General features: G+C 39.6%; 3 protein-coding genes across 5 annotated transcripts; 1 reads left to right on the top strand and 2 right to left on the bottom strand.

The window, feature by feature from the left end:
* Nucleotides 1-190: 190 nt before the first annotated feature.
* LOC124487453 (vitamin D3 hydroxylase-associated protein) lies at nt 191-15,870 on the bottom strand. Of its 2 annotated transcripts, none has more exons than XM_047049805.1 (15): nt 15,483-15,870; nt 8,289-8,402; nt 7,852-7,992; nt 7,588-7,721; nt 7,188-7,394; nt 5,583-5,623; nt 5,353-5,477; nt 4,257-4,382; nt 3,360-3,457; nt 3,075-3,174; nt 2,841-2,884; nt 2,513-2,552; nt 2,158-2,266; nt 1,752-1,897; nt 191-1,353 (listed from the first exon to the last, which is right to left on the bottom strand). In XM_047049805.1, the coding sequence occupies exons 1-15, from the start codon at nt 15,684-15,686 to the stop codon at nt 1,234-1,236; spliced, it is 1,749 nt and encodes a 582-aa protein (XP_046905761.1). In that variant the 5' UTR covers nt 15,687-15,870; the 3' UTR covers nt 191-1,233. The 2 variants fall into 2 exon arrangements, with proteins under 2 accessions (XP_046905761.1, XP_046905762.1); XM_047049806.1 differs by lacking the exon at nt 15,483-15,870 and adding an exon at nt 15,088-15,250.
* Nucleotides 15,871-16,484: 614 nt separating this feature from the next.
* LOC124487345 (cytochrome b-c1 complex subunit 6, mitochondrial) lies at nt 16,485-18,855 on the bottom strand. The gene is made up of 4 exons (XM_047049602.1): nt 18,692-18,855; nt 17,956-17,997; nt 17,549-17,710; nt 16,485-16,676 (listed from the first exon to the last, which is right to left on the bottom strand). The coding sequence occupies exons 1-4, from the start codon at nt 18,734-18,736 to the stop codon at nt 16,644-16,646; spliced, it is 282 nt and encodes a 93-aa protein (XP_046905558.1). The 5' UTR covers nt 18,737-18,855; the 3' UTR covers nt 16,485-16,643.
* A 773-nt stretch (nt 18,856-19,628) lies between these two features.
* On the top strand, nt 19,629-25,584 carry uck2a (uridine-cytidine kinase 2a). 2 transcript variants are annotated; one of them, XM_047049701.1, is made up of 7 exons: nt 19,629-19,838; nt 22,468-22,627; nt 23,037-23,133; nt 23,275-23,417; nt 23,518-23,615; nt 23,711-23,759; nt 24,239-25,584. In XM_047049701.1, the coding sequence occupies exons 1-7, from the start codon at nt 19,734-19,736 to the stop codon at nt 24,373-24,375; spliced, it is 789 nt and encodes a 262-aa protein (XP_046905657.1). In that variant the 5' UTR covers nt 19,629-19,733; the 3' UTR covers nt 24,376-25,584. The 2 variants fall into 2 exon arrangements, with proteins under 2 accessions (XP_046905657.1, XP_046905659.1); XM_047049703.1 differs by lacking the exon at nt 24,239-25,584 and adding an exon at nt 23,868-24,197.
* The last annotated feature ends 479 nt before the right edge of the window (nt 25,585-26,063 follow it).

Below are 26,063 nucleotides of genomic sequence, written 5' to 3'. Positions count from 1 at the left end.
TACTAATGAACATCTCTGTCAAGGACTTATGGGAGGACATTTAAAGTGCCCATTCAATTCTATAATGTAATATGTACGCTACAAAACATTTTCCTTATGTTTCAATAAAAATGTATGTGTAGAATTTCATGGTTATAACACTTTGGACCTCTATAGACACAGTGAAAACAATTTTTTGTGTCTAAATGACATGCACAAAAGGTTTCGATATCAATGTCTTTATTTCGAATAAAATAAAATGTGCATAGATTTCACGTACAACCATTCAATTTTTTGGGATTTTTATGTGACAGTGAACTGCATTTTGCTCTGCAAAAATGAACATTATCTATTAAAATACATACAATTTGCAGATTCTTCCACGTCAAGGTAAAATTTGTAGTTTGGAGACTTGATTTAAAATACACAATTAGATACATTGGATATAAAAGTAAAAACAAATACGGTTAGATACCTTGGCACTTGCAGTAACATATTTCTGATGAGAGTTTTTTAATGAGTGTAGTTAGATGCAAGTCATCTCTAAATGTACTAATTTAAAACAATGATTTAAGATTAAGCAATGTAAAATGATCAATTGTTCAAAAGTATTTTCTTGTTGACTAAGTTTTATTGTCTCAGCTTCACTTTCCAATCCAATGAGTTAGTAAATGCATTATTATAACAAGTTTAATACAAGATTTAATTTGAACCTTAAATAAATGATATCGATATGGTTTATATCCAAAAATATGGTTAGTTATTTTATCAATCAAAATACATATACACAGCAGCAATGTATTATTATTATTAAATACATTCAATTCCTTTCTATTGATTTCAAGTCTCCCTTTACTTGATTTACATTTAAATTTCTTGAAACTTGATTTACAGTGTGTTTCGAATGATATTCAAACTGATAGTGAATAGTGCTTTTGACTGCTTTAGGCTATGCTTTTCCTCTTTCCGTTATCAAGTCCTCTGGAGCATCTCGTTGTGCACCTCATAAGCCTAGAGTAGAATTGTACTCAAGGCGCCTTCCTTCTCTACATTTTACATTTAGTAGACGCTCTTATCCAGAGCGACTTACAGTAAGTACAGGGACATTCTCCCCGAGGCAAGTAGGGTGAAGTGCCTTGCCCAAGGACACGTCATGTGCACTGGCCGGGAATCGAACTGGCAAACTTCAGATTACCAGCCCGATGCTCTACCCGCTCAGCCACCTGACTCCATGTGACTCCTGACTCTCCCTCCTCACTTGTTCTCCTTGACCAGTCGCTCCACCTCCTTCATGAGCCGTAGGCAGAGTTCATCCTGCCAGGGCAGGGCTACACACTGTACGGCCACAGGCAGGCCCTCAGCACCGGTCACTGCCTGCAGACACACACGCACACAGAGTTCACACACAAACAAGCCTCTAGTGTGTTGAGTAGGCCACTGCCTCCCTCTACTGGTCACATTTAGATTCACACACAATCTTTCACTGGGATTTAGTCTCAGAAACTGTCGTTTAGATCGAGGCTATGGAAAAACTAAGCAAGGTGAGGTCAAATATCTGGTCAACAAGAATAATGTATGCTTTTGGCAGTCCAACTATTTGTTTCATTTTTATAATGTAACCTTTATTTAACCAGGCATTAAGAACAAAATCTTATTTACAATATATGTAAATATCAGCCTGGCCAGTGGCAATAGTCACCTGAGGTGAAAGGGGAAGAAAGCTGCAAAATGAAACTTGTAAAACAAGGATGTTTTGAAAGATAAAACCAGACCTTTACAAATTGTTTGTCCCAAGGATCACCAAAGTGCCCCTTGTAGCGTTTGAGCTCTTGTTCATCCTCAGCAGTGACTGTAGACACAGGAACAGTCCCAGCTGGGAAATTGATTAGATTGTAGATCATAGTGTAGGATACTGCACCTGAAAGGGTGACAGAGAGAGAAAGAAAATGATTGATTTGTTCAAAAAGACCCACATGACTATTTCAGCATCAGTTCACCACGCATTGGCACAATGTCCAAAGGATTTATGCTAAGGCAAGTGGTTTGAAGTACACAATTGAACAATTCCCTTTGGACTACGCCATTTTGTAACTCCTTGCTAGCGTCCCATCTCAGGTAATGAAAAGTCCCCTGTTAACACTGTGCACTACGCAGCAAAGGAGGAATGAAATACTGTACATGTGAGCTTCCCACAGTTGAAAAAGTTGTAGGCCGGTCCTAGCATTGGGCAGAGCAACACGTCCATTTCACACTTCCTCCACTCAGCTATCATTTCCTGGGTGTAGTCCTTTGTGACAGACAATAAAACTGCATTACCCAAAGCACTACATCTCAATGTCCAAATGTGTAACACAGAGCCCTTTGCCAACTTGACGTGAAGTTAGCGGTTAGTGGTCAAAGGCTCACAGAGATTACTACAGTATGATACTAAGTAAGTAAGTAAGTAAGACTTTATTTATATAGCCCATTTCATACAGGAATTGCTGCTCAAGGTGCTTTACATAAAATAAGGTTTATACTGATTCATATTTACCTCTATAGCAGCCTGGGTTTTCCACATGTCCTGTACAGAGCTGTTACAAGGAGTGGCAACAGTCATTTATGATGGTTACTTATTGTATACACACTGGCACATGACAACAAAGGCGCTGCAAGGAGAGCTACTAACTGAACAGATAGCAGTTTGTTGCTTATTCTTATTTCAATTAGTGAGGCTGACACCATAACAACATTGGACTTGTGTGTTACCCCTGTATGTCTATTGTAATACCTATGGTGAAAAGACAAATAAATAGAACCTAAACTTGTTAGTCCACTGTGTGTGGTCGAGGTTGTCAATGTTGCAAGATGTTGATTCTCACCTAACACCACAAGTGGCTCCCAGAGAGTCAGCTACTCGAGGAAACTAGAGGAGAACGCAAAGATGTTTTACTTGCGGTGATGTCCAAACTCGCAGATAAATAATCTGCATAGGCACTGAAAATTAATGTCATATGTGGAACACTTCCAAACCAATTAATTATAATCAAATGTTGCTAAAGCCAGAGATGCCTGAATATCCATCTTTGTACCTGGTGTAGGAAGTGAGCACCTACCAGAGGTTTCAGGAGAACAGAGAGGATTTTTTTCACAGTGTGGGGTAGATTGTATGTGACAGTCTGTGGTCTCAAACAAGGGTCTACTGGACCACCCTTCCTAAAATAACACAAAACACAGGTCATTAGAAGGACACTTGACAACCATTTTCAGTTTTACGTCAACATAAAATGTTCCACTTTTGTAGAAAAGTATTGTTGGCAAACACTGTGGTCGTGATTCTGTTTGGTTGTTCACTCAGAATCGTTTTTTAATAATCTCCCTTGGGAATTTGACCCACTCACAAGTGGCTTAGCAGGGTGTTGGCTCCGTCCCCAAGGACACCTTTGATAACAAGCTCATGCATGGCATAGCTCAACCTGGGAACACTGAAAGGCACCAACTACACACATTGTGTGTGAGAGAGAGGGAGAGAGAGAGAGATTGAGGGACCGCAAAGAAGACAAATATGAACATGATCTTTGCTATATTGAATTCATAGTTAGAAAGATATGTATTAAAGTAATAGTAAAACAATGAGGTAAAGACCCATGAAGTGGGTGCATATGTGCATACAATTACTTAATTAAGTGTGTGTGTCGTACCACAGAGACATTAGACCCAGGGTGAGGTGGGTGGGTCAAGTGCTCAGGACTCCCATCTGGTTGTTTTTCATTATTTCAAAATATTATTCATTATTTTGCAGTTGTGCAAAAACCCATTTGGCCTGTTGGCATGTGCTTGTATTACAATGCAGAAAGAAGAAGCCTGGGCCTGTTGAAGTTTATAAGTAAGACTATCTTGCACAAAATTGAACCTATATGTCCCTTGATCCAGGAAAAGCAGCTACCCTAACAGACAGAAAGACAGTGTATCACACACTATATAAAAGTTGATGGTGATTTAGGAAACACTGCCAAGTGCTATGAACATTAAACTACCTTTGATAAGTTAAGGCATGCCTAACTGAGGATTGACTTGGTGCCATAAACTGGTGTGAGATACAACAATGATTACTGTGTGGATTAGTGATAAGATTTACAGTTGAATCTTAAAATGCCAGTCTTGAAAAAGTTCAGGAGTGACAAACATTTACTTCAAAGACCAATTCAAACATACACCTTGTTGTTGTATGTTAACCCTGCATTAAGCAGTGGCATGGAGACTGTAGACTCGAGTGGCAGGGTTGTGGTGAGACGTACCGTGTGGCCAGCTCTCTCTAACAGGGCCTTGGTCTCCCTCAGGCCTCGTTTCATGCTAGGAGATGGCATTTGGTAGCCATCGCTTTCAAAGTAACCAATCTTCATAGGCTTGGAACATGTGTACACCTGAAATAAGCATTTCACGACATGTCTGAGATAGTGGTGAAGGTAAGACAGTCTATAATTAGTGAAAAGCCTCCTCATGCAGTGGTTTATTCTATTATTACCCTTTATTGAATAATGATGTATAGCATAGATGTTCAATTCATGGTCACATTTTATATTGAATTCTCCATTTATCATACTTTCTTAATTATCTGTAATAATAATATCTTGATAATCATTCGTTATGTTATCATGCTTCTTTCTTTAAATTTTCTTTTCTTTCTGACTTTCAAAATAAAGTATGATGCTAGGTTTTTTCTATTGTCTTGTAGTATATTCTCTCTCTGCACTGTCTTGATGATAAACTAAACTGGAGTGAAACCATATCTGACAGACATATCTAGTCAGATAAGCAGCAGTATGGTGTTTGCTTTGAGTAGTGTAGAACTGCATCTGTTGGACAACTTAGAAGACCTGAAGTCCACCCAGGTCTTGCCAATCTAGCAATTGCCCGATCACGTGAAAAGGGATGGTGTTTGCACCATATGACCATAAACATGGTCATGCCTGTTCAATGGCGTTCCGCTACAAAGGTTTGTTGGAAGCTGAAAATCCTTATCATTGCAAGTCCAATTCAAATACTTGCAAGGAGGCATGTTTATTTTCTGGAGGATGTTTCAGATTTCCTTACTCAAATCAGTCAGCCCTTCAATCACTTGAATTTGGAAAGCCATTACAATCAGGGTATTAAAGAGGTTTTAAAACAAACAAAAAAAGACACTACATTGTTTCCCTGGAGAAAGGTGTATTGTTGAACACACATTTTGAGAGAATTTTGGAATGGTATTCAAATTTCACTTTTTGACTAACCTTCCCTGAGGTAGGAGTATGCCTGAATGTGTTTCAGCCCATCTAACCCATATTCCATTATTTGTGTAATATTGCATTGAAGGATGGTAAGCAACTCATATAAAAACCATTAGGAGCACACCTTCTGGTTAAATGGGATGGGTGGCACAGTGGGGTCCAGTTTGAACAAGTGATCACACAGCAGCGCCTGCATACATAGAGCCAGGCTGTCAACATCTCGCGCCATTGGCCCGATGGAGGACAACACTACGGACAGGTACAACACAATACACTGTTAGTTTATCACAATGCCCTAAAGCACTAAACAGCTAAAAGACTGGTCAATGGCATTTGAGTCTCATATCACCTTACCCGCCTTCTGGCCTTTGCTGCAGGAGGTAACACCTTGACCACTGCAAAGACATTTAATAATATCTAAGCCAAAGATGAACCAAGAAGCGGCCTATACTACGAATCAAGTTCAACATACCCAGGATATCTTTTTATTAGCTGGCAAAATAAACCTGGGTTTACCCAATCTAACTATGAGTGTGTTTAATTGAAAGGGGTGGTGTTCTTCTTCTTCAGACAACCGCCTGGTGGTCCCACCGCTCAAGACTGCCCGGTCCCAACACAAGCTCTTCTCCTGCCTGGCCCCCCAATAGTGGAACCAGCTCCCCACCTCCATCAGGGACACTGACTGTCTCCCCACCTTCAAGAAAAGGCTCAAGACGCACTTGTTCCGGGAGTACAACGGCACTTAGGAATGCTTGGCTGGACCTGATGTTAGTTTCCTCCAGGATCACAATGACTCTTATTGAGTGACTTGGTGCTCTTGTAGGTTAGTTATAACGAAGTTAAGTCTTGTACTCGCTGTGAAATATTTTACTGTTGATTGTTCTTCTACAGGTACAGTCCCGCACTTTTTGTGGTTCATGTTGTTTTAATTTGTAACTTGTATAACTGCATGCTATTATGGGTCTTCCCTTTGGCACTTGTTTAGTTTTTTCACAATGTATGCTTCATGTTTTGGCTGCTTGCAATGTTTGGGACTACCTCGTTGTTATGATCAGTGACCTATGCTCTTTTGTAAAGCTCTCTCTTGGAAGTCGCTTTGGATAAAAGCGTCTGCTAAATGCATAAATGTAAAATGTAAATGTTTGCACCATATGACCAATTGCAAACATGGACAAGTCTACCAGAGCTGCACATTGGCAACACAAAATGAGCAAACTATAATATTAAACAAATAAGAATAAATTAGAAATATAACCCAGGCTTAAACCAACACAGTTGCTGCTGGCAAAGGCAAGAAGGAAAGCTGGCAAAGATTCTGACTGTGTGACTGCTTAAGTTTGGCAAATCGATATCACTGTCCCATCATTAAGGCACGAGTAGGTCTGACAATAATTCCAATAGTGTATTCCATTAAATGTATGAGTTGCTTAGATATGTTCTTATGGTGTGTAAGACAAGACAATTTTAGCCTCATTCTTTCATCTGCATGGCAGTGTTAAACTTGGGAGCAAATAAAGATACCGGTAAGTATTATCTTACTGGCAAATCTTTCAAGGACAAAGCTTTAGTGCTTTATTCAGTTTCTATTTTAGGATTATATCGGTATACAAAGAGACTCATCAGAGAAAGCCAATGGGTTTTGTATGTTTCTATAAACTCTTGCCTTCCTATTCGCACAACAAAGTTTACCGTATCTTCTAGGAATGTGTATCTTCTAGGAATGTGTATCTTCTAGGAATGGTGATAACCTCGCAAAATCAAACCCTGCTTGGTAGTACAATCACATGTCCAATCAATCACATGTCCAACACAACTCCAGTTGTGAGTCTAAAGGTCATACAAGTCAGGAGATTATGTAATCATGTCTTGTGAATCCATACATCATAAACTACGCGCAGTTACGACCATGTTGAAATGCAACCCTTTGGAACCTGACTCCGTCATAACAGACATACTCACCTCAGCCTATTTGTTGTGGGCTTGAAACCACAGATGCCACAGAAGGATGATGGGATACGGATGCTGCCCCCAATGTCAGTGCCCAAGCCCAGTAGAGAACCTCCACCTCCAATCAGAGCCCCCTCACCCCCGGAGGAACCACCCGAAGTCTTCAGAGAATTGTGCGGGTTCACAGTCTGCCCAAAAATGGGATTGCTGCAGTCGTAACTGGATATGAAGGAGAGGAGAAAGGACTCGGGTCATATAAGTTCTAAGTAAGGCCAAGATGTTCTTATGATGTTTAAAATACAAGATGCCATGTTCTACAAGTACATGGTAATCATTTATAATTAGTCTGTTATTCCTTTGCTGAGCATTTTAAGATTATTTGGCAAGAAAAAAAGATTTGGTTTCGTATTACTTTAGAAGGCCTTGGGGAATGTTGGTTTTGGCAAAGGGAATGGCTCCCTGTGTCTTCAGAACCTTCACCAACACACTGTCCTCTGGAACAGGCTGGTCCAATTTACAGACCACACCACATGAGGAGTCATGACCCTGTATACACAGAACAATATTAACTTATTAGGTTGACCTTCTTCCCTAGGTTATGAGGATATCTTCTTGAAACCACCACAGCTTCCACAGGGAAGGAGACACCATGTCAACTTTGTCTAAATGTAGGTACCTTGAATCCCAAATTGTCTTTGATGCTGATGGGGACACCATAAAGAAGACCTTCCTTGCAGTACCCAATATTTTTGAGCTGGTCAAAACTTTCCAGTAGAATCTCAGTGCAACAGTTGAGCCTCTTATTCACCTCCAAGGTCTGTTTAGAAAGTGTTAAGTGAATAATCAGCTTTCTCTCCTCACCTAATGTGGTAGGGGGGGATGGGGGTAACTTTTGCAATTTTGTCAGCACATGTTAGTCAGTTTAGGCTAATTTGCAGAGGCCACATTTATCTATAGGTCAGTAAGTCACCATGAACTGTGTTTCTACTCTGGTAACACTATTTTACACACAATTCTGAAGTAATTTCAGAAAAGAAGTTTGATCATTTCACAAACATGTTGGTTAGTCAATTATTGAGTTCTCATTAAATTGCTGAGATGGGTATAGCCTACCTTTTCCATGTAGGAGTGGAAGACAGTTTCAGGACTGAGAGAGCCATCTTTTAGTTTCTTGATTAACTCAGCCAGGGGCAAGGAAAGGATATGAGAAGTGTCTGTGACAGAGTGCTGCAAAAATAAATAGGATATATGATTCTCTATTACATTGACTGTAAATGAAGTGTTCACACAACCTTTCAAACATTTTACAATTTTCTACTTTATTTAACGCACATATTGTACATACAATACCCCATACTGTAGGGCTGTCCCCGACTAAGATTTTGTTTGCTCGACCAAGATTCGACTGAACACTTGTCACAATGTTTTTCATCAAATCATTTTCTGTGATGTTTTACTCACTTAAGACATAATCTGAAACAAATACATACATAAGAAGGGCGATTGACAACTAGACAAATGTACTAACATTTTCCCGATTTCTATGCCATTTTGCATTAGGATTAATAACACTAACTGTAGACAAAGTATGGTACAGTTTGTAGTTAGGCTAACAGCTACAATTGTGCTCATGTGCTGTACTTGAGATAATTGTGGGAAACTCGCTGTCCTAAAATCCCATTCTAAAAAATACACAGACAGACAGACACACAGAGATGTTTTTAGCCAAAAGGGGAGAGAAGGGTTAAGAGGGTTGTGACTGTTCCCTGCTGAGTTGAGCCAATGTTAAAACAATATGGATTATTCATTTATTGTTAAATAACTGTATTAATAAATAATAAATACATGTAAATTGTTATCCAGTGAAGTGTGTGGCACACCAAAAGCAAAAGCCATAACTGAATTTCAGGAATTATTATGCTATTGTTGACAGGTTATTCTTAACATTCGGGGGTTAGTCCAAACTTAACATAGGACCTTGAGTAGGCTTTATTTGACCTCAGCTAGGGACATCAGCAAATAAAGCGAGTGTCAATTAATCTCAGTTAGTGTTACAACAGCTTCCAATGTTCCATAAACTTGTTTGACACCCTCATTTGCCAAGCGCACCAAACGTGGTTAGAGTGAGGCTTGTATACCTTTAAAACGTCACTAACTTCATGTTCATTAACATCAAATATATGAAATTGTTACAATTAACATAACAATAAATGAAGCCAATCCCTTAAATTCACAGACTTCATAAGACGGATAATACAAACCAAAGGAAAACTATAGCTTAGCACTCAAAACAATTAATCTTTCACACAGCGTACTCCCCCAGTATCTTGTTATTGCTTTTGGCGAATTGAAGAAACTAAAAGAAAGTAGGTAGCAGTTTAGAACAGTTTCCGGAGTTTCGTCAGGTTCATTAAGTTAACTTTGTTTGCAAACAAGAGAACCCCGGATGTTATTTGCGATCGAGAATCACAGATACACTCAAAAGGTTTGGGGCTGCAGTCCCGGCCAAAATGAATGGCGACACTGCCGTCGGAGATACAGTGGATACATGTTTTTACAGACGCACCTGGCCCAACAAGCAAGGCTCTGTATCCGTGTCACATTCTCATTCGGAACCAGAGATGGGAAGTAACCAAATACTTTGTTCTGGTATCGGTACTTTACATCCCTATTTATTTTCCAGACTTTGTACTTTCACCCCTTAAATTTTTTACCCAAATATCTGTACTTTGTACTTCTTACATTTTCAAATCAGGCTTGTTACTTTTTTACTGGTTTTAATCTGTATTTGGTGGCATAATAAATATAATTTATTGTCATTGCATGCGCGCCTTTTTTCATTCAAGCATAACAAACGTAAGCTATATGAAGCTACCATGGAGCAAGGCAGAATAAAACAAGAATGCTTGATGTTATGGATGAAACAGAGGGAGTTGGCAATGTCAACATGACTGAGAATAGAGACACTGCTGATCACGCATGGCTATACGTGAGAGAGATGTTGGAAACTGTTGACGTCAAAAAGGATTCCTGGTGAATGCGCTGCGTAGTGTCTTCTTGTATCAACGTATTATGTGAGGTTAGGGTTGCCAACTGTCCTGTATTAGCCGGACGTCTCTTATATTGGCCCTAATTAATTTGTCCCGATACGTGACCTCCCTTGTCCCGTTTATTGACTGCTACATTGATATAACCACTGACTGACAGGCCACAACAGCAGCAGCAGCTGCAGTGCTGATCAAGACACTTGAAAATGACCAGACACCTGTCATCATCCAATCACAGCCCCCCCTCACGTGCATCAGTAGGCTATAGGAGGCTGGGCAGAAAACAGAGCAAGTATTCACTATTTGGGACATGCAGAGTGTGGCAACACGTGTGTTGTTGTTTGCAGAGGTAGGACATTGAGGAAATAAGATGACCTCACTTCCATGTGGCCTCTGGCAGGGAGAACACAGGCTGTTGCACACACATCGGATAAAGGCAAGAAACTTCGAAAGAAGTTTCCCCAGTTGGCCTAGTAGCAGCCTTCGTGTCCTCACAGGAACACAATTGGTCAGGTGTTCGGGTTATGTGTTCGGACATGGCTGCTGGTTGGTAGAGAGAGCACGTTTTAGCTTCCTACTCCTCGGCTTCCCTCTCCCCTGGTAGTATTTCCTTTCCTTAAGACCTTTCTTATCGTGGTCCTGGTCAAGTGGCCACACCTGGGGCGCTTGTTGGCGGCTAACAGATGAACGAGGCAGCAGACTGGGTGCTGAGACCCTGGCCGGCCACATCCCCTACGCCTACGGTACCTTTCGAGAGCTAACATTTCAATCAATCTATTCACAGTCGTTTGACACAGACGAGGATCAGCGGATCACAAAAGAGGAGTTCTCCTCTCTGCTGCGCTCAGCTTTGGGTGTCTGTGAACTCAACATCTCTAAGCTATTCAAGGAGAATGACGCAGACTGCTCTGGTTACATCACCTATGGTTAGCAGGTTTCACTGCTTTTTGGAATGCAATGAGTTACTGGGTCATTTGAGTATCCCTACACAGATCTATACGCACCTCATTTGGAACAAAAACTAATTGTCAGTGTTGTGTTTTGTGTGTTTTTGTTACTGTGGTTCTCTTGCCACCAAACTCTTTTTCTGCTGTTCCAGCTGAGTTCCAGACCTAGGCTAATTATAACTGCCTTCACATTCATATTGTGCTACATTTCTGCTAATTTACAAATATGTGCATAAAAATAAAATAGGTCCTCTTATTCACCAAAATTCAGTGCATCTCCTTAAAGAATGAATTAAAAATAAACAAAGAAAACAATAAAGAACATTTAGCAATACTTCAACAGGGCATTATTTGCCATTTTACATATTGTAAATATATTTTAGGAAGCAAAAAAAAAAACACACAAGAAACTTGTAAACTATTATGACAGGAATGACGCATTTTAAACATCACGCAAATTTGTAGCCTGACGTTGTCATACTCATAATTCTAGTCAAAATATGAGTCTGAAAACTCCTTTGGGCTGTGACTATGGGGCGTGTGTCAACCGAGCTCTAAAACAAATGCCTCTTCGCTCAATTGGATAGACCTACAACCAATCAGAGCAACGTAATATGTTGTTTGTTGAAAACGAATTCAACCCAAGTGCTCTTTGGTGACGTTGTTGATTACGTTACTGTTGATTATCTGTCCATCATCGTATAAAGCACGCCCTGACAATTTAATTAGTCCGAACAGCTCCAGTTCTATGGAACGCCGAGTTAGTCAGAATTAAATAAATAAATGAATAGATAAATACATACATAAATAAATACGGCTATGAAATAGACTCTGAAATAAAAAAAGTTGTTAATAAATATATAAATATAACATTATATAATTATATAGCCGAATCCATTTACCGACATCAATAAATAAATACATTTATTTATTTGAAAATGACGTTTTTGTAAAGACAACATTTATTTATTTCATGGGACTTTTATTTCCTAATGCCACATTTATTTATTTTTTGAGACTTTTACGCACCACATTTATTTCCACGTGTATTTCCACACCACATTTATTTCCACACCACATTTATTATTGTGCTGTATTTATTTCAGATCTCACATGCAAATGAGAGGGGCGTGGTTATCGTCAGACCAACGCAGCAGATAGCTATGCTACCTGTATGGGGGTGACAGTGGCATCGCACTGCCGAAAAGCATACAATGTAGACAAGCTTTGCCTATAATCTCTGTGTCGTCTCTGCCTTTTTATCATTGGTTCCCATGGGAGTGATGGCGGTGACCTAGTAGCCTACGTGTGGGGACATCTTTGATAGCTATGAGGTAGCGCTGAAGTTAGCTACCTTTGTAAACATTGCTTTAGCTCGTGTGACGTGTAACTCGTCTGCAAAGCTAACAATCACTGCCAACACTATGTTTTCCTAGGTGGTATGTTGGCTATCACCGGTCTCAATGTCGGCAACTGTGGGCAAAGCGGCTGGCTATCCGGCTAGCTAGCTGACAAAATAATAAAAGGACCACATCAGTGTGGCCATTTCAGCTAAAGCTAGCTACTGTAGAGCTAGTAGTGTTGTGCTGTATTGGCACATACCTGAACAGCCAAACTCGTTTTGTCACTGAATGGTCATTAAAACGACTCAAGTGGTAGTGGTTTGATTTAATATTAAATAATTCCATAAATTATATCTGGGTTTGGTTATTGTGTGCCGTGTTGAATGGGTTTTGGTCCTGACACGTCTTGGTTAGTTGCAACTTTAAATTGCCAATAATAACAAAGCGTTAAGAAACTTGTCTTCAATTTGAAGAAGTAGCCGGGTAATGTCTGGAATGGTCTGGCTTCACTTCAGGTCTCGTCTCACTAAATGATAATACATGGCATAATGGTGAGGCTAGATAGTTATAATCAGGTGCCTTATCGACCTAGCTATCCACATAATAGCAGGGCGATGTAGCGGTGGTGGCAGTAATTGTCTTCTTTGTTGCTAGCTGTGTTAGCTAACATTACCTGGCACTTATCACCCCCCACTATCTGTACATCTTGCACACGAACAGTGCTCGATAAGTCTCAAACTATTTAAGACTTCAATATCTATGTTCTGTAGAGCACTTATCCGCCCAAGTACCTCTACAAAATCTAATATCTGTGCCAAAATAATATATCCTGACAAGCCATGCTTTTCGGCAGTGCGATTCCACTGTACCATACAGTACATGGTCATGTACCATGTAGCATAGCTATCTGCTGCGTTGGTCTGACGATAGCCACGCCCCTCTCGTTTGCATGTGAGACCTGAAATAAATACAGCACAGAAATAAATGTGACGTGGAAATAAATGTGGCGTGGAAATAAATGTGGCGTGTAAAAGTCTCAAAAATAAATACATGTGGTATTAGGAAATAAAAGTCCCATGAAATAAATAAATGTTGTCTTTACAAAAACGTCATTTTGAAATAAATAAATGTATTTATTGATGTCGGTAAATGGATTCAGCTATGTAATTATATAATGCTATATTTATATATTTATTGCTATCTTTTTTTAATTTCATAATTTATTCCATAGCCATATTGATTTATGTATGTATTTATCTATTTATTTATCTATTGGCGATCCATACAGTTCGGATGTAGTTTTTCCGCAATCGAACCCCTCCAGACCTAGCCTGGCTCTGCCCTCCTACGTACTTCCGCTCAATTTGGATTTTGTTTCTGTACTAGGGATGTCGGTTCTGAAGTCGGTTTCCAGAAACAATTTTTTTGTAGGTCCAATCAGCGAACAGAGGGAGTGGCTGAGAACGATGACGTTAATGTCGTGCACTTATTTGAGTAGTTCAGTAATGGCGGCGGAGAAAGATGCTAGCGAAACTATTCCGCCGTTGTGGCAACGCTGCCGAATATAGGTTAAAGCCGGAGCAAGAACATTCCTTGCTGAGTTTTGTTGGTGTCCATTATGTTGTGGCCCTCCTCCCCACGGGGTTCGGGAAAAGTTTGATTTTCCAGCTACGGCAGCTAGCTCCGTTACAGTAGTGGTGAAGGAGTTAGCTAAGGCGAACGCTTGCGATTGGTTATGGCAAATCAGAGTGGCTCTGGGCGGATCCAATAGTTTTAAACTTCAACAGAGGACCCGCCTTCAAGGAAGTTAACGTTTGTCACTCGAGACATCCCAGACCCTGTCTGATTAGGACCAGGCTACTCCAGACCCAACTTCCCGACCAAATTTTTGTTGTGGGCGGGGATAAGTTGGGCTGGCAGCCAGGCTAGCAAATTTGTTCAGGGGAAGCCAAAATCGTGATTAAAATTCGATTAATTCTGCAGCCCTACATAGAAGCACAACAGGATAGGTTGCACAGACTCATTACTTAGAGAAGTGAAACCTGTATCAACTGCAGATACGAAATGCCTCTTATTAAATAGAATGTAGTTGGCTTGCCCTCTGGAAAAAAATTGAGTTAAGGCATCCAATGTTGTAACTATTATGTTTTTGTTTTTATTGCCAAACCTTGAGAGGTCTTTATAACTGTTCGGCAGTCTGTGTAATCAAATACATAACAGAAATCATCCTTCTTGACAACTGTAAAAGAAGCAGCACTAAATCTACAGTAGCCTAGGTAGTAGCCTATAGGCTACCTACATCTGAAAATGAGCATGCATGCCGCGCTAGGCCTATATATGGTAAATCAGTAGTAGCTTCGACAATTCTCCAAAAACCCATCATAATGACAAATGGCTTAAAACAATACATTGTATTCTATATTCACACAAAACCATATCGCACTGCAGCGGCAAGCCACCTTTTGTTCCGTATTTCATACTAGTGTGACAAAGTTGGCAACCTTAAGTCCAGTCACCTGCGTGACATTAAAACAGGCAGTGATGGCTACTGTAAGAGCCCATATTCCTTACTTACTTTGACTTGAGTGAAAAGGTGTAGGCTAGTCAGTACTTCAACTTTTACAATAGTTTTTTTACTATTCAGTAAAGCAGTAAAATTCAGTGAAGCAGACATCCCAACCTGCAGAGACTCATTTCAGGGAGGTCGTCAAACAAATGCGTCAAACGTTATCATGCAAACATGATACAGCAGCACAAAACATGTGATAACCTTAACCCTGCGTCAATGTTGTGATCGTCATTTGAATATGCTTTAAATTTCAGCTAGGATTCTCACAAACCATAATTTACCACATTAAACGCAAAAATAGCAGTATAGGGTTTCAAATGACTTTCAACACATGGCTGAACACAGTATTTTGACTATTCTATGGCTGCTAGCTAGCTTTACTGCTATATAATTTGCATTACCGAATCTTTGAACTGACGGACTGCATACGCTGCCCGTTGTATCGTCGCATCTCTTCTGGTTCTTGCATTCTGAATTTTCTTCTTTATTTGCTGATGCTGGTACCATTTAAACAAAACGACCATGGCACTTGTTCCACATGTTGTAGCAGTCAGAATCGCTGTCCAGCTTATCTCCACTCCAAACAGTACATGTCTGTTTTCCATATTCCTCTAGCTTAGCCTATACTTTTATAACGACGTAGCGAGTCCTCAGCTGCTGACAGAAGGCCTAATGTAGCAGACCACTAGTTTTATGCTAACGCTAGGGGTGTACACAGTATAGTTACACAGTAACCATATAGCCATAACTTGATTCGACAAGAGTGTGTGACTTGTGTGACGTCTTGTCCTGCACTGTGACTGTCTCGTCGGGGGACGTTTCAGCCTTTTGTGTCTGTTCATGATCATGCTATTCCTAACCAACCTGTCTAACCTGAGGAGCTAGCAAGATACATTTGCATAATTGTCGTTTAATACAGGTTTTTACTAAAAATATATATTTTAGGGGGTCACACCCAAGGACAACAAAACGCTTTCAATGGTCTCAAAAAAGTTTAACGTTTGATCAATTCTGAGATCAAAACTTTTAAAATGAAGATGTCAGGGGCTTCACAAGGTTCTTCTGTAACATGATCTTGAATAGGATCCTTCAACTTCAATAATTGTTTTAATTATTGCATCTTGCTTGAAACAGTCATGACATAGGACCATTTTGAGATTTGGCAACAAACAAAAAAATTCTAAAACTAATAGCAATGCAGTTCTTATAACAACAGGTCCATGTAAAACAAAGACATGTTTAACCATGATGACAATACTGATTATACTCATTTGTATCTGGCGTGAAAGTGGAAATGCTATGTCACTTCAACAATTCCTATCAAGAAGTGAGGCCTTATTGACATAATCTTAACTGTTGTCGTTGACATTTGATCAAATAAAGTTGACCACTCAAATGAAATGTTGACATTGAATGTACAATTTATTCACATAAACAGATACAGTGTACTTAAGATACAGCACAGATCCATACAAGGACCTGTTAAAACCATGTTCTTGACACAGAAGTAATATAACTATACATCTGAAGGGGATCCTCCAACAGATGGGACCTGAAGGACATCACTTCACAGAATGGAAAACTTTGTGTGCCACCTAGAGGACAAAATTGAAGATATAATTAAAACAGGTATAATTGTACATTAAGAGGAACATTTCTCCATAACAAAGACACAAGTAGCCTGGATGTCTATCCTTGAATTGCTCCCAAGCTCACTAACATTCTCTGGATGAATTATGGACTAATCATCAGCACACCTACATACAATTCAGGGTGGTTTACAAAGGAACAACATCCATCACTCAACATTGATTGAACACCCATTAACACCATCCCTCAGCTGAAATGTACAGCAAAGGCCTGTGTCTCATCTCAGATCAACTACTATGTGTCCTGGGAATCTGATGTTGATGCTTTGACAGGTGTTTATGATGTCACCAACTTGTCTTCTGGATGGCTAGTAAGATTGTACTTCTCCACAAATGCTTTCCGATTACAGCCCAGAGAAGGGGTTTATTTGGATCAGGACTTTAATTTCACACTATCTCCTGTGGAAATCCAACTACAGCCTCATTCCAAAATTGTTAGAAATATCAAAGCCATTGAAAGCAGAAAACGTACTGGATTGTACAGTGCAATAAGTGTACTATTGCAATGTTTTAACGGTACGTTTATCTACCAAAAATGAAATGACACAAATGCCTATCCATAACCCAAATTACATGAATAAAGACTGCTGGTTGAAATGCTGACATGTCATGCAATACTACTTATGTTCAGGTAAACAATGGGATTAATGGATTAATGTGAGGAGGTTTTACATCGATTGGACACACAGTGCTGTGCCAGTTTGACAGCTCAACAAGCAGACTGGTTTTCCTTTATAAGAGTCTTTCCCTGCCCCCTCCAGTCCCCTTGATGTCTCTCAGAGTACATGTCAGCAGCAAAAAAAGGAATAATTACGCACACAGTGGTCGCGGGCATGAAGGAAGTCAAAGAGCTCCTCAGTGCAGTCCTCATCGGTCTCAGACCTTGAGCCAACCCTATTCTCACATGCTTCCAGTCTCTCTCGATTGTGGACGCAGTGCTCCGACTGTTCACACTTCTGCCTTACAGTTTCAAGTGGATCCTTGAATGAAAGTCAAAAGTGACAGAGCTATTGACAAGCCTGCTAGCAATAAACACACAAGCTACTGGTACAACGTAGTATTTACAGTCCAAAAATTGGTCAGCTTGAAGCCTCCTCAGAATCAGAATAAGCTTTGTTTGACAAATTAGTTAGCTAGCGCAAACAAGGAATTTACTATGGCAGGAAGGAGCATACGGTAAACATCAGAATTTTTAAATGTACAACAGTATCTAAATCATTCTTACCACCATGTCCTCTTCGTCCTCTTCTTCCTCCTCCTCTTCCTCCTATAAAACAACACAGACATATCATTTGGCGTATTATTCTTTTTACAACAATAATTAGCTGTAGCTATACAGCTACTTAGCCTACTAGTTTCAGTACTTGTCAGTGTTATCAGTGCATCTGTACATCAAACCGAAGGTTGCAAATTCAATACTGTTCTGTACTGTACAATACTACCGGTCAGTTGCGATTGTAGACCCTTTTTAGGAGTTTTTTTTTCCATTACTGTTTATTATAATTTGATGCTGGTAGTTCATGAAGGGACATCCTTAGTTTTTTAGTTCATTCAATATTTTGCATAATAATACATAAATGTATTAATTGTTATCCTGTGAAATTAGGGATTATAAGGGGTCTAGCACTTTTCCAAGGCACTGTATTCATGTCACATTTTCATTAGGGGCTGAGCACCCCTAAAGGTCTGATCCTAGAATCGCCCCTGCTACCTATACAATATTTTTTATAATGAATAACCTTTTCAAGACATCCCAAGTTCCTCACATCCATGTAGTAAGAAAGCTAGCAAATGTTTGTTGTACAAGACATTTAGCTATAACGCGTCCATGTCAACAGCAGCAGTAGAGGCTCTAGCCTAGGGCAGTCTCGCTAGCGCGCGTTAGCTTCTCTATGCTGAGCCATAAACAAAATATGCTACAACACATCCTACACAAATTCTAATGAAAAGTAGTATTTTACCTCATCGGGTTCCCCGTTTAAGATCATTTTCTCCTCGAAAACCATGATCCTGATAATCGTGTCCTAGTGTGACCCGCTGTCAAATCTGAAGAATTTGCAGTTGGAGGACGCACCAGGTCACGTACCGGAATGTGATTCTACTTCTGTCCTCTGCTCTAATGTTTACTAGATAACTGCAAACGCTACTGCCACCCCAAGGACCGGAGATGTAAAGTAATTGAAACTGACCCCCAAGGGTAGAAATCTGTCAGACCCCTTGGGTTCTTGTGTGATGGACAAAAATAATTACTCTGCATTATTATCAGATTTAAGAGGCTAGATTATTTTTTTATCTATCCTATGTTATCCTTCCAATAAAGCCATAAATGTATTGATTTTCTAATGTGAGAGACTGAGTCATAATTCAAAAAATATTGATTTAATTTATTCATTTGTTTATGTAGGCCTATTTATCTACCAGGACACACAATACTTTTTAAAAGACTACTGACCAAAATATCATTTCAAAAACATTATACAGTAAGAGGACATAGGCCTACTTAAGTTGCAACCAACAGGATTATGTAATTAAAATTAAAGTAAAAACCGAGACGAACACGCTTTTGCCATTTTTGTGTAGGCCTACCTACGATGAAATAACAGACGGAACTGCCTTTCTAACATTGTAGAGAAGACGTATATTCGTTTCCGGTACGCATATAAAAACTGATTCCCGAATGATCCCTGTGAGAACACAATGAGACATAAGAAAAGAATAGCCTATAAGAATTGAAAGAATATAGGCTACAGCCTATAATGCGTTTTCTTAACATTTGTCTAAATGTCAGCCTATACACATCTACAAATTGATCATATATTTAAACCCTTTACTCAAAACATTCTTAAATGTAAAACGATATTCAAGTAGCCTATCTATAATTGACGTTCACGATGTAGGCCTCAATATGGTTGAACAGCAAATAATAAGCACTGCTGTTGGTAGGAGGCGGAGCGCGATTTGAGTAAAACCACCTACGAGCGTCCAAATGCTTTTAGTGCAAGCATGGCAGGCGACATTGAGACAAGGCTGGACAGCCACGCCGAAAACGAGAATGTCAACTGGCATCCTTTTCTGATCGGGGTTGCTGGAGGGACTGCCAGCGGCAAGGTTGGCATTTAACACGTTTGGGCGATTTCGTAATCTTTTGTCTTCCCCCCTCCCTTTCAAATTCTCTGTCACAGTGGTTGATTGGCAGCGTGCATGTATGTGGAAAATAACGTGATATTCTGTTAACAGATCATGATTAGTTAAGAATTACTTTACTAAATATTCATAGCTTACGACACTCCAAATCCCACAATGGGCCTTAAAAGCAAATATTGGGCCTATACCCCTGCACATCTTACTTTAATTAATGTTAAAGTAAACGGGGACCACACAAAAACGGGCTTAGTCAAAGCCGACTCTGCATTCTTCAATCCGGATTCAGAACAATGTAATAAATAGATAGAGATCCATAAGCAGTAATTATCCTTCTCGTCGTCCACCACGCGTGTCTGAAGCAACTGATTGATTCACAGTGATGAAAAACAGCTGACCGCCATAATACATAAGAAAGGGGTCAGTGGCACACTTGCCTCATAACAGAGCAACGTGCATGCTCCCACATAACGTTGCAGTAGCAAAACACAAGGATGCTGCGCCTGGCTGCTGCTGCTGCATTGCTTTCAGCGTCTGGTAACGAGTCTATGTAAACTATCGCGTATGTCCCCATACTCTCTTTTTAAGCGTACAATAACGTTGCAATTGGAGTACTTAAACTATTACAATTTTCAAGTTAGAAGAGTTTGCACGTTGATAACATATGTCATGTTAGGAATATGGGGGTAACCCCAAAAATCTACTATCAGCTAAATCAGTTAAATTTCCTGTTACTGTCCTTTCCCAGAAGAGAGTAACTGAAATAGGCACCTGTTCAGTCAATTACGGGGAAAAAAACATCTACTCTGCATGTCTCTTGTGGGCATCTCTACAAGTCTGTCTGTGTGGTTTTGTGTTTGCTTATTTTTCTAATGGCTGTATGCAGGGCCGTACGCAGGGCCCAAAAAATACTGAGGTCATGAGTCAGAACTTCTAGACGGGTTTGGGGGCATGCTCCCCCGGAATTTTTTTAAATTACATTATTTAAATATGGCCATTTTCTCTTATTGAGTCTTAAGCAACAACAAAAACAGAAATACGAAAAAAAATACCGAGGACACGACCTCGGTGTCCTCAATGGTAGTTACGGCCCTGGCTGTATGTCATCAAGAAGGCACTCAAGATTATATGCTACAAGTATTTACTTACTAGTGCGCAGCGTGGAAAACATATTTTTGAATATTCATATATGCAGTTGTTTTTTAGTGTGGAAGAAATCGAATAATTTACCATTATGTATCCATGTATGTGTTCATCCAAGTTTTCACAACGTTCTTGTAATCCACTTAATGGTTATTGGCGCCACATGAGTTCCTGTATACTGTGGTCGAAGTTATTCAGAGAATCAATCCTTAAACTGGTTAAATGTCCTTCAAACTCATATTTATTAAAACAAACAACCATTACACCAACCTAACCATCTTTGATACACAAACATAAGACAATAACATCTGGCTATGAATCAGTCACACGCTCAAACAGCTTCTCACAAGTTCTGATGCCCAACTGAATAAGTCTCTTGTTTTACCCCATTGCTGTGAAAGTACCAAGTCAATGAAGTCAGTTGCCAAGTACAAGTTCAAGACTAAATCTAAGTATTTATTACAGATCTGTAAGGTGCAGGTGTCTGATACACTCCATCTGAACATTTCAGATGACTGGACAATGAATACAGGAATGAAGGGCAGTTAAACAGGACCACAATATGGGACGTTTTACTCGACGTTGACCGCACTTGACGTTAAGAAATGTCAGGGGGGTGACAATCAATATAAACTTTGCAAGCACAGACAAGAAAACGCTGCATTCATGGTTTTAGATAGCTTTTGTTGAGTCTTTAGATAGTTCATAGAACCACTGGCCATATTCCATTTTCCTTGTTGCATGGCATTGTAAACTTTGGTGACATTGTGACCTCAAACCTACACTAGTGTCCCAGACATTTCCTAGTCTCATTTTACAAATAACTAACTTATGGCTATGCAGGCATAGGCCTTAGAAAACAACATAATGACAGTTTATCAATGATACATGTATGTAACACCATTCATCTCTGTCTCTACATGCTTTATAACTTCTATGCCTCAGAGATAATTAACAAAATAATCACTTCTTTCTTGTTCTGGTCATTATTGTTGACTAGTGTTATCTCTCCTCTCTGCCGACTGATAATTACATAATAGTGATGCTATTTAACTATGTCTTAACATCTCAGGATTTTCCCATCAGCCTTGAAAATTGCTGATATATCTGTGCAGTAGACCAAATAAAACTGCATAGCTCTTCATTACAACTACTTTTCACACTGTGTGTCATCTTTGCCCAAATTTAAGTTATTCTATCGGAAAGACTGCAAAGTGCACCTGCTGTTGTTGTTTTTCAACACTGTGCTTACTGACTGTTGTTAAAACTACAGTATTATAGGATCATGGCAGTTGTCATCTGTCTTCTAAATCCCATGGGTCAACAAAAATATATTTTGGGATTTGCTGTTTTTTATGATTATGTTTTACAAAAGCTCATTTGATTTAATCAGTTTCATCTTTAGGAAAACAATTACAGGTATTTTGTTGTTTTTTCTTCATTCACTGATTAGTCTTCAGTCTGCAGTAAGATCATGGAGCTGCTTGGTCAGAACAAAATTGACCATCACCAACGCCAGGTGGCCATTCTCAGTCAAGACAGTTTCTACAAGGTCTTGATTCCAGAGCAGAAATCCAAGGCTCTCAAGGGCCAGTTCAACTTTGACCACCCAGGTAAGTCCTCAGCCACTCACTCATTCACTCAGTCACTCAGCCAGTCCCGCTACACACGGACACGCACACAAACACGGACACACATGGACACAGACACACACACGGACACAAAGACACACTCTCACCCTTACACACATTCTCACTCTTTCTTTTCTTCCTCTCCAACACTGTCTTTCAGTAGCTTGGTGTCTTTGTCACTTCAGCAGCCGGCTGTCTCAGTTTCTCACATTGCGTGTGGGGGCTGGCTGCACAATCTGGCAGCACAGCAGAGCATGTCAAACAAGTACAGCACACAGCCTGTCCACCTGTGGTTAACATACTAGAGTATATCTGTATCCTATGGACTGGCAAAGACTGACAGTAATCAAATGGCTATGGTTTTGACCATGATTTCCTTTATCCTCACTAGATGCATTTGATAACGAGCTTATTGTCAGGACCCTATGGGACATCATAGAGGGGAAAACGGTGCAGATCCCTGTGTATGACTTTGTTACCCATTCCAGGTGAGTGTAAAGCTAGCACGGTTATTAGGAATGAGCAATAAAAATGGCCGACAGTTTTGGAAAGGGAGAATAACTGGATTGGAGACCAGCCTGTTTCTATGGTAGCAGCATTGAATGCTTTGTCCTACCGATTTGTCACAGGAAAGAGGAGACGGTGACGGTGTACCCTGCAGACGTGGTGCTGTTCGAGGGAATCCTAATGTTCTACTCCCAGGAGATCCGGGATCTCTTCCATATGAAGCTGTTTGTGGATACGGATGCAGACACACGGCTGTCACGCAGAGGTAAACCACTCAGTGTACTTGTTTACTTGTGTGTGCACAGACATTGTATGAAGGCAGACGTTATTGTTATAGTGACAGTCCCTCCCCCTATATTCACCAGTGCTCCGTGACATCAGTGAACGAGGAAGGGACCTGGAGCAAGTCCTGGCACAATACATAACTTTTGTCAAGCCTGCCTTTGAGGAGTTCTGCTTGCCAGTCAGTAGTACCAAGAAATACGAATTACACTTAAATTTTTTGAGTTCTTCAATTCTGATCTATTTGACGTGTATTTTTCCACATTTTTGGTGTAGACGAAGAAGTATGCTGATGTTATCATTCCCAGAGGAGCTGACAATCTGGGTGAGTACCAGATTGGTACTTTGCTGATGTGCAAATGGTTGCGGGACTGACGATAACAACGATGTGTAAAAGGGTTCATGACACTAAATGAATGTCTTTGTTTTTCAGCTTTTCTTTATTCTTCCTCTTATCTTTTTGAGGCGTCACTGAGCCTTGTTGGCTTGTTCAACAGTTTTGACCCGCACACGGCAGAGAACTAGATACTCTGAAATATTCTCAAGACAAAACACTGTCTTTGTTTTGCAATCACAAGGTCAATGTCAGATACCTCCTAAAAAAAGGTCTAAGGCTAATTTTTTACAATTTAATGGACTACTCAGAAGTAATCACTACTAATGTTAGGGGTTTTCATATGACATCCAAAACCAATTGTCCAAAAATGTACCATCAAATTAATTGTGAATCTGTTGTCTTTTGTTCATACTGTAACTGTACTGTTTTTTGATGTCCACTATGCTCTCCCATGTGTTTGATTGCAGTTGCCATAAATCTTATAGTTCAGCACATCCAAGACATTCTAAATGGAGGTTTGACCAAGCGGCAGAATGGTTTCCTCAATGGGCACAGTACACCTAGAAAACGCCAGGCGTCTGAGTCCAGCAGTCGGCCACACTGACTGCATTGCCTCTCTGGTAGTGCCAGGGACAGCTGGATGGATTGATGAATGGAGGGAAGTGCTATTCTGTACATACTAACTTTCCATACCTTGTCCGAATACTGAAGAATACTAAGGAGAAACTGAATATTTCTCCTTATTCCTTAAGGCCGCATTTGATACATTGCATATTTTTACTAAAGAAAGAAATGCAGGGTGTTAGGAGTAGGATTTATTCCTTGTTTTGAAACTTTGGAACTAGGTCAAAGTTGTGAATCTGAGTAGTTAGGTATTTTCTTTGGATGTCTGCTCACTGTTTTGTTTGTAGTCAGAATAGAGGAACAGGGTGAATTGTGGGTGTTGTTTTCAACTTTAATCAACAATCAGTTTTGGTCAAAGGTGTGTGCTGTTTGTGGGAAAGTGACAAATGTGATCCTTTTTGTACTTTCCACCAGACAACAGCTGAGAGTATACACTGGGAGTAATGGGTTGTTAATTTTGCAGAACCTCATGTATTCTATATTATAAGCCTTGAATACAGGGTAGTGCTGTTGTGGCATGTTCTTATTTATGCATTTTCTCAGGCCCTATTCAGGTTAACTGCCTTGCTGACAAAATCCTAGAAACAATGCAACTTTGTGTTTTACACGGATATAAACGAAACTACTTGACTTTATGAATAAAAGCTGTTTTGTTTTGAACCTAATGTGTTCTGGTGCCGATGTTGCTCTTGAACAGTTTGTAAAATGTCTCTGTGTGCTGCCTCTACACAGTTTGATCTAAATGTTATAATTTGTCCTGCTACACCAACACTGAAAAGCGTTCATCTACTTTGTTAAACAATCCTTGTGCCGAGTGGTGTTTTGTCTAGGGACCACCCCACCAAAGAATAAATAAGTCCTATCATATTGAAGTTCTCTCCTTGAAACCTGTACTACATGAGGTATCAGTAGGCATGGAAATCCTCAGGTTTTTATAAGTGATGTGAACTGAACATTTATGCATTTAAAATCTGCTACTTATCTATTGATTCTCAAAATTTGATTAATTGATCTGAAATGTTTGTAATATGTCCTTCCTCTAGATTACCACTCCTTTGCAAAGGATAACTTCATGTTCATAATTATACCTTTGTTCACATTTTTCAAGACAGCCTAAATTGTGTATGAACACACTTTAATCTTACTGATATACTACAGTTTATCTGTGCATAAATCTACCGACATGCCTTTTAAATATTTAAAAACATGGTTTGCTTACATGGGAATAAAAACCAAACTGCAGACTGTTGGTCAATATAATAAACCATGTAATGCTGCATGGACTGTATAGCTTCTATACCTTCAAATCTCCCACAGGATTTAACACTGTGAACATTTGAATTTATAGGTTAAAGCACTAAAATAATAAAATGAGCACAAAACACAGCTAATGCAACGTGTATCATTGTCATCACCTATCATTTATTGGATTATTTTGAGTCTATAATCATATCAAACACATGCAAGCACATTTTGTCTGTGATATTTTTTTGCTCTCTCCATTTGTGCAGATACTATATTGATAATACACAAGTTATTTATTTTAGTTTCAAATAATTACAAATTAGATTTCAGATTAATTACATGGTTCCAATTAATTAAAGTTTGTGACAAGAAATTTCTGTGTGTTCTTGACATTGGCAGACCAGTCTGCAGTCAAAACAATTA

This window comes from Hypomesus transpacificus, chromosome 26, assembly GCF_021917145.1.
Source record: "Hypomesus transpacificus isolate Combined female chromosome 26, fHypTra1, whole genome shotgun sequence".
Taxonomy (NCBI): domain Eukaryota; kingdom Metazoa; phylum Chordata; class Actinopteri; order Osmeriformes; family Osmeridae; genus Hypomesus; species Hypomesus transpacificus.
Note: the sequence above shows the minus strand (reverse complement) of the source record. Positions and strands in the feature narration are given on the sequence as shown.

What these genes read in the sequence shown, in the direction of transcription:
- uck2a (XM_047049701.1), top strand. Translation starts at nt 19,734, where the DNA reads ATGGCAGGCGACATTGAGACAAGGCTGGACAGCCACGCCGAAAACGAG. An exon ending in CACACGGCTGTCACGCAGAG is followed by an intron (nt 23,418 to 23,517) that starts GTAAACCACTCA and finishes TATATTCACCAG; the next exon opens with TGCTCCGTGACATCAGTGAA. An exon ending in CAGAGGAGCTGACAATCTGG is followed by an intron (nt 23,760 to 24,238) that starts GTGAGTACCAGA and finishes GTTTGATTGCAG; the next exon opens with TTGCCATAAATCTTATAGTT.
- LOC124487453 (XM_047049805.1), bottom strand. Translation starts at nt 15,686, where the DNA reads ATGGAAAACAGACATGTACTGTTTGGAGTGGAGATAAGCTGGACAGCG. An exon ending in CCCACAACAAATAGGCTGAG is followed by an intron (nt 5,624 to 7,187) that starts GTGAGTATGTCT and finishes ATGTCTTTGCAG; the next exon opens with TGGTCAAGGTGTTACCTCCT. An exon ending in GGAGCCACTTGTGGTGTTAG is followed by an intron (nt 2,553 to 2,840) that starts GTGAGAATCAAC and finishes TCCTTGTAACAG; the next exon opens with CTCTGTACAGGACATGTGGA.
- LOC124487345 (XM_047049602.1), bottom strand. Translation starts at nt 18,736, where the DNA reads ATGGTTTTCGAGGAGAAAATGATCTTAAACGGGGAACCCGATGAG. An exon ending in TAAACGGGGAACCCGATGAG is followed by an intron (nt 17,998 to 18,691) that starts GTAAAATACTAC and finishes GTTGTTTTATAG; the next exon opens with GAGGAAGAGGAGGAGGAAGA. An exon ending in AGGACGAAGAGGACATGGTG is followed by an intron (nt 17,711 to 17,955) that starts GTAAGAATGATT and finishes CTTTCATTCAAG; the next exon opens with GATCCACTTGAAACTGTAAG.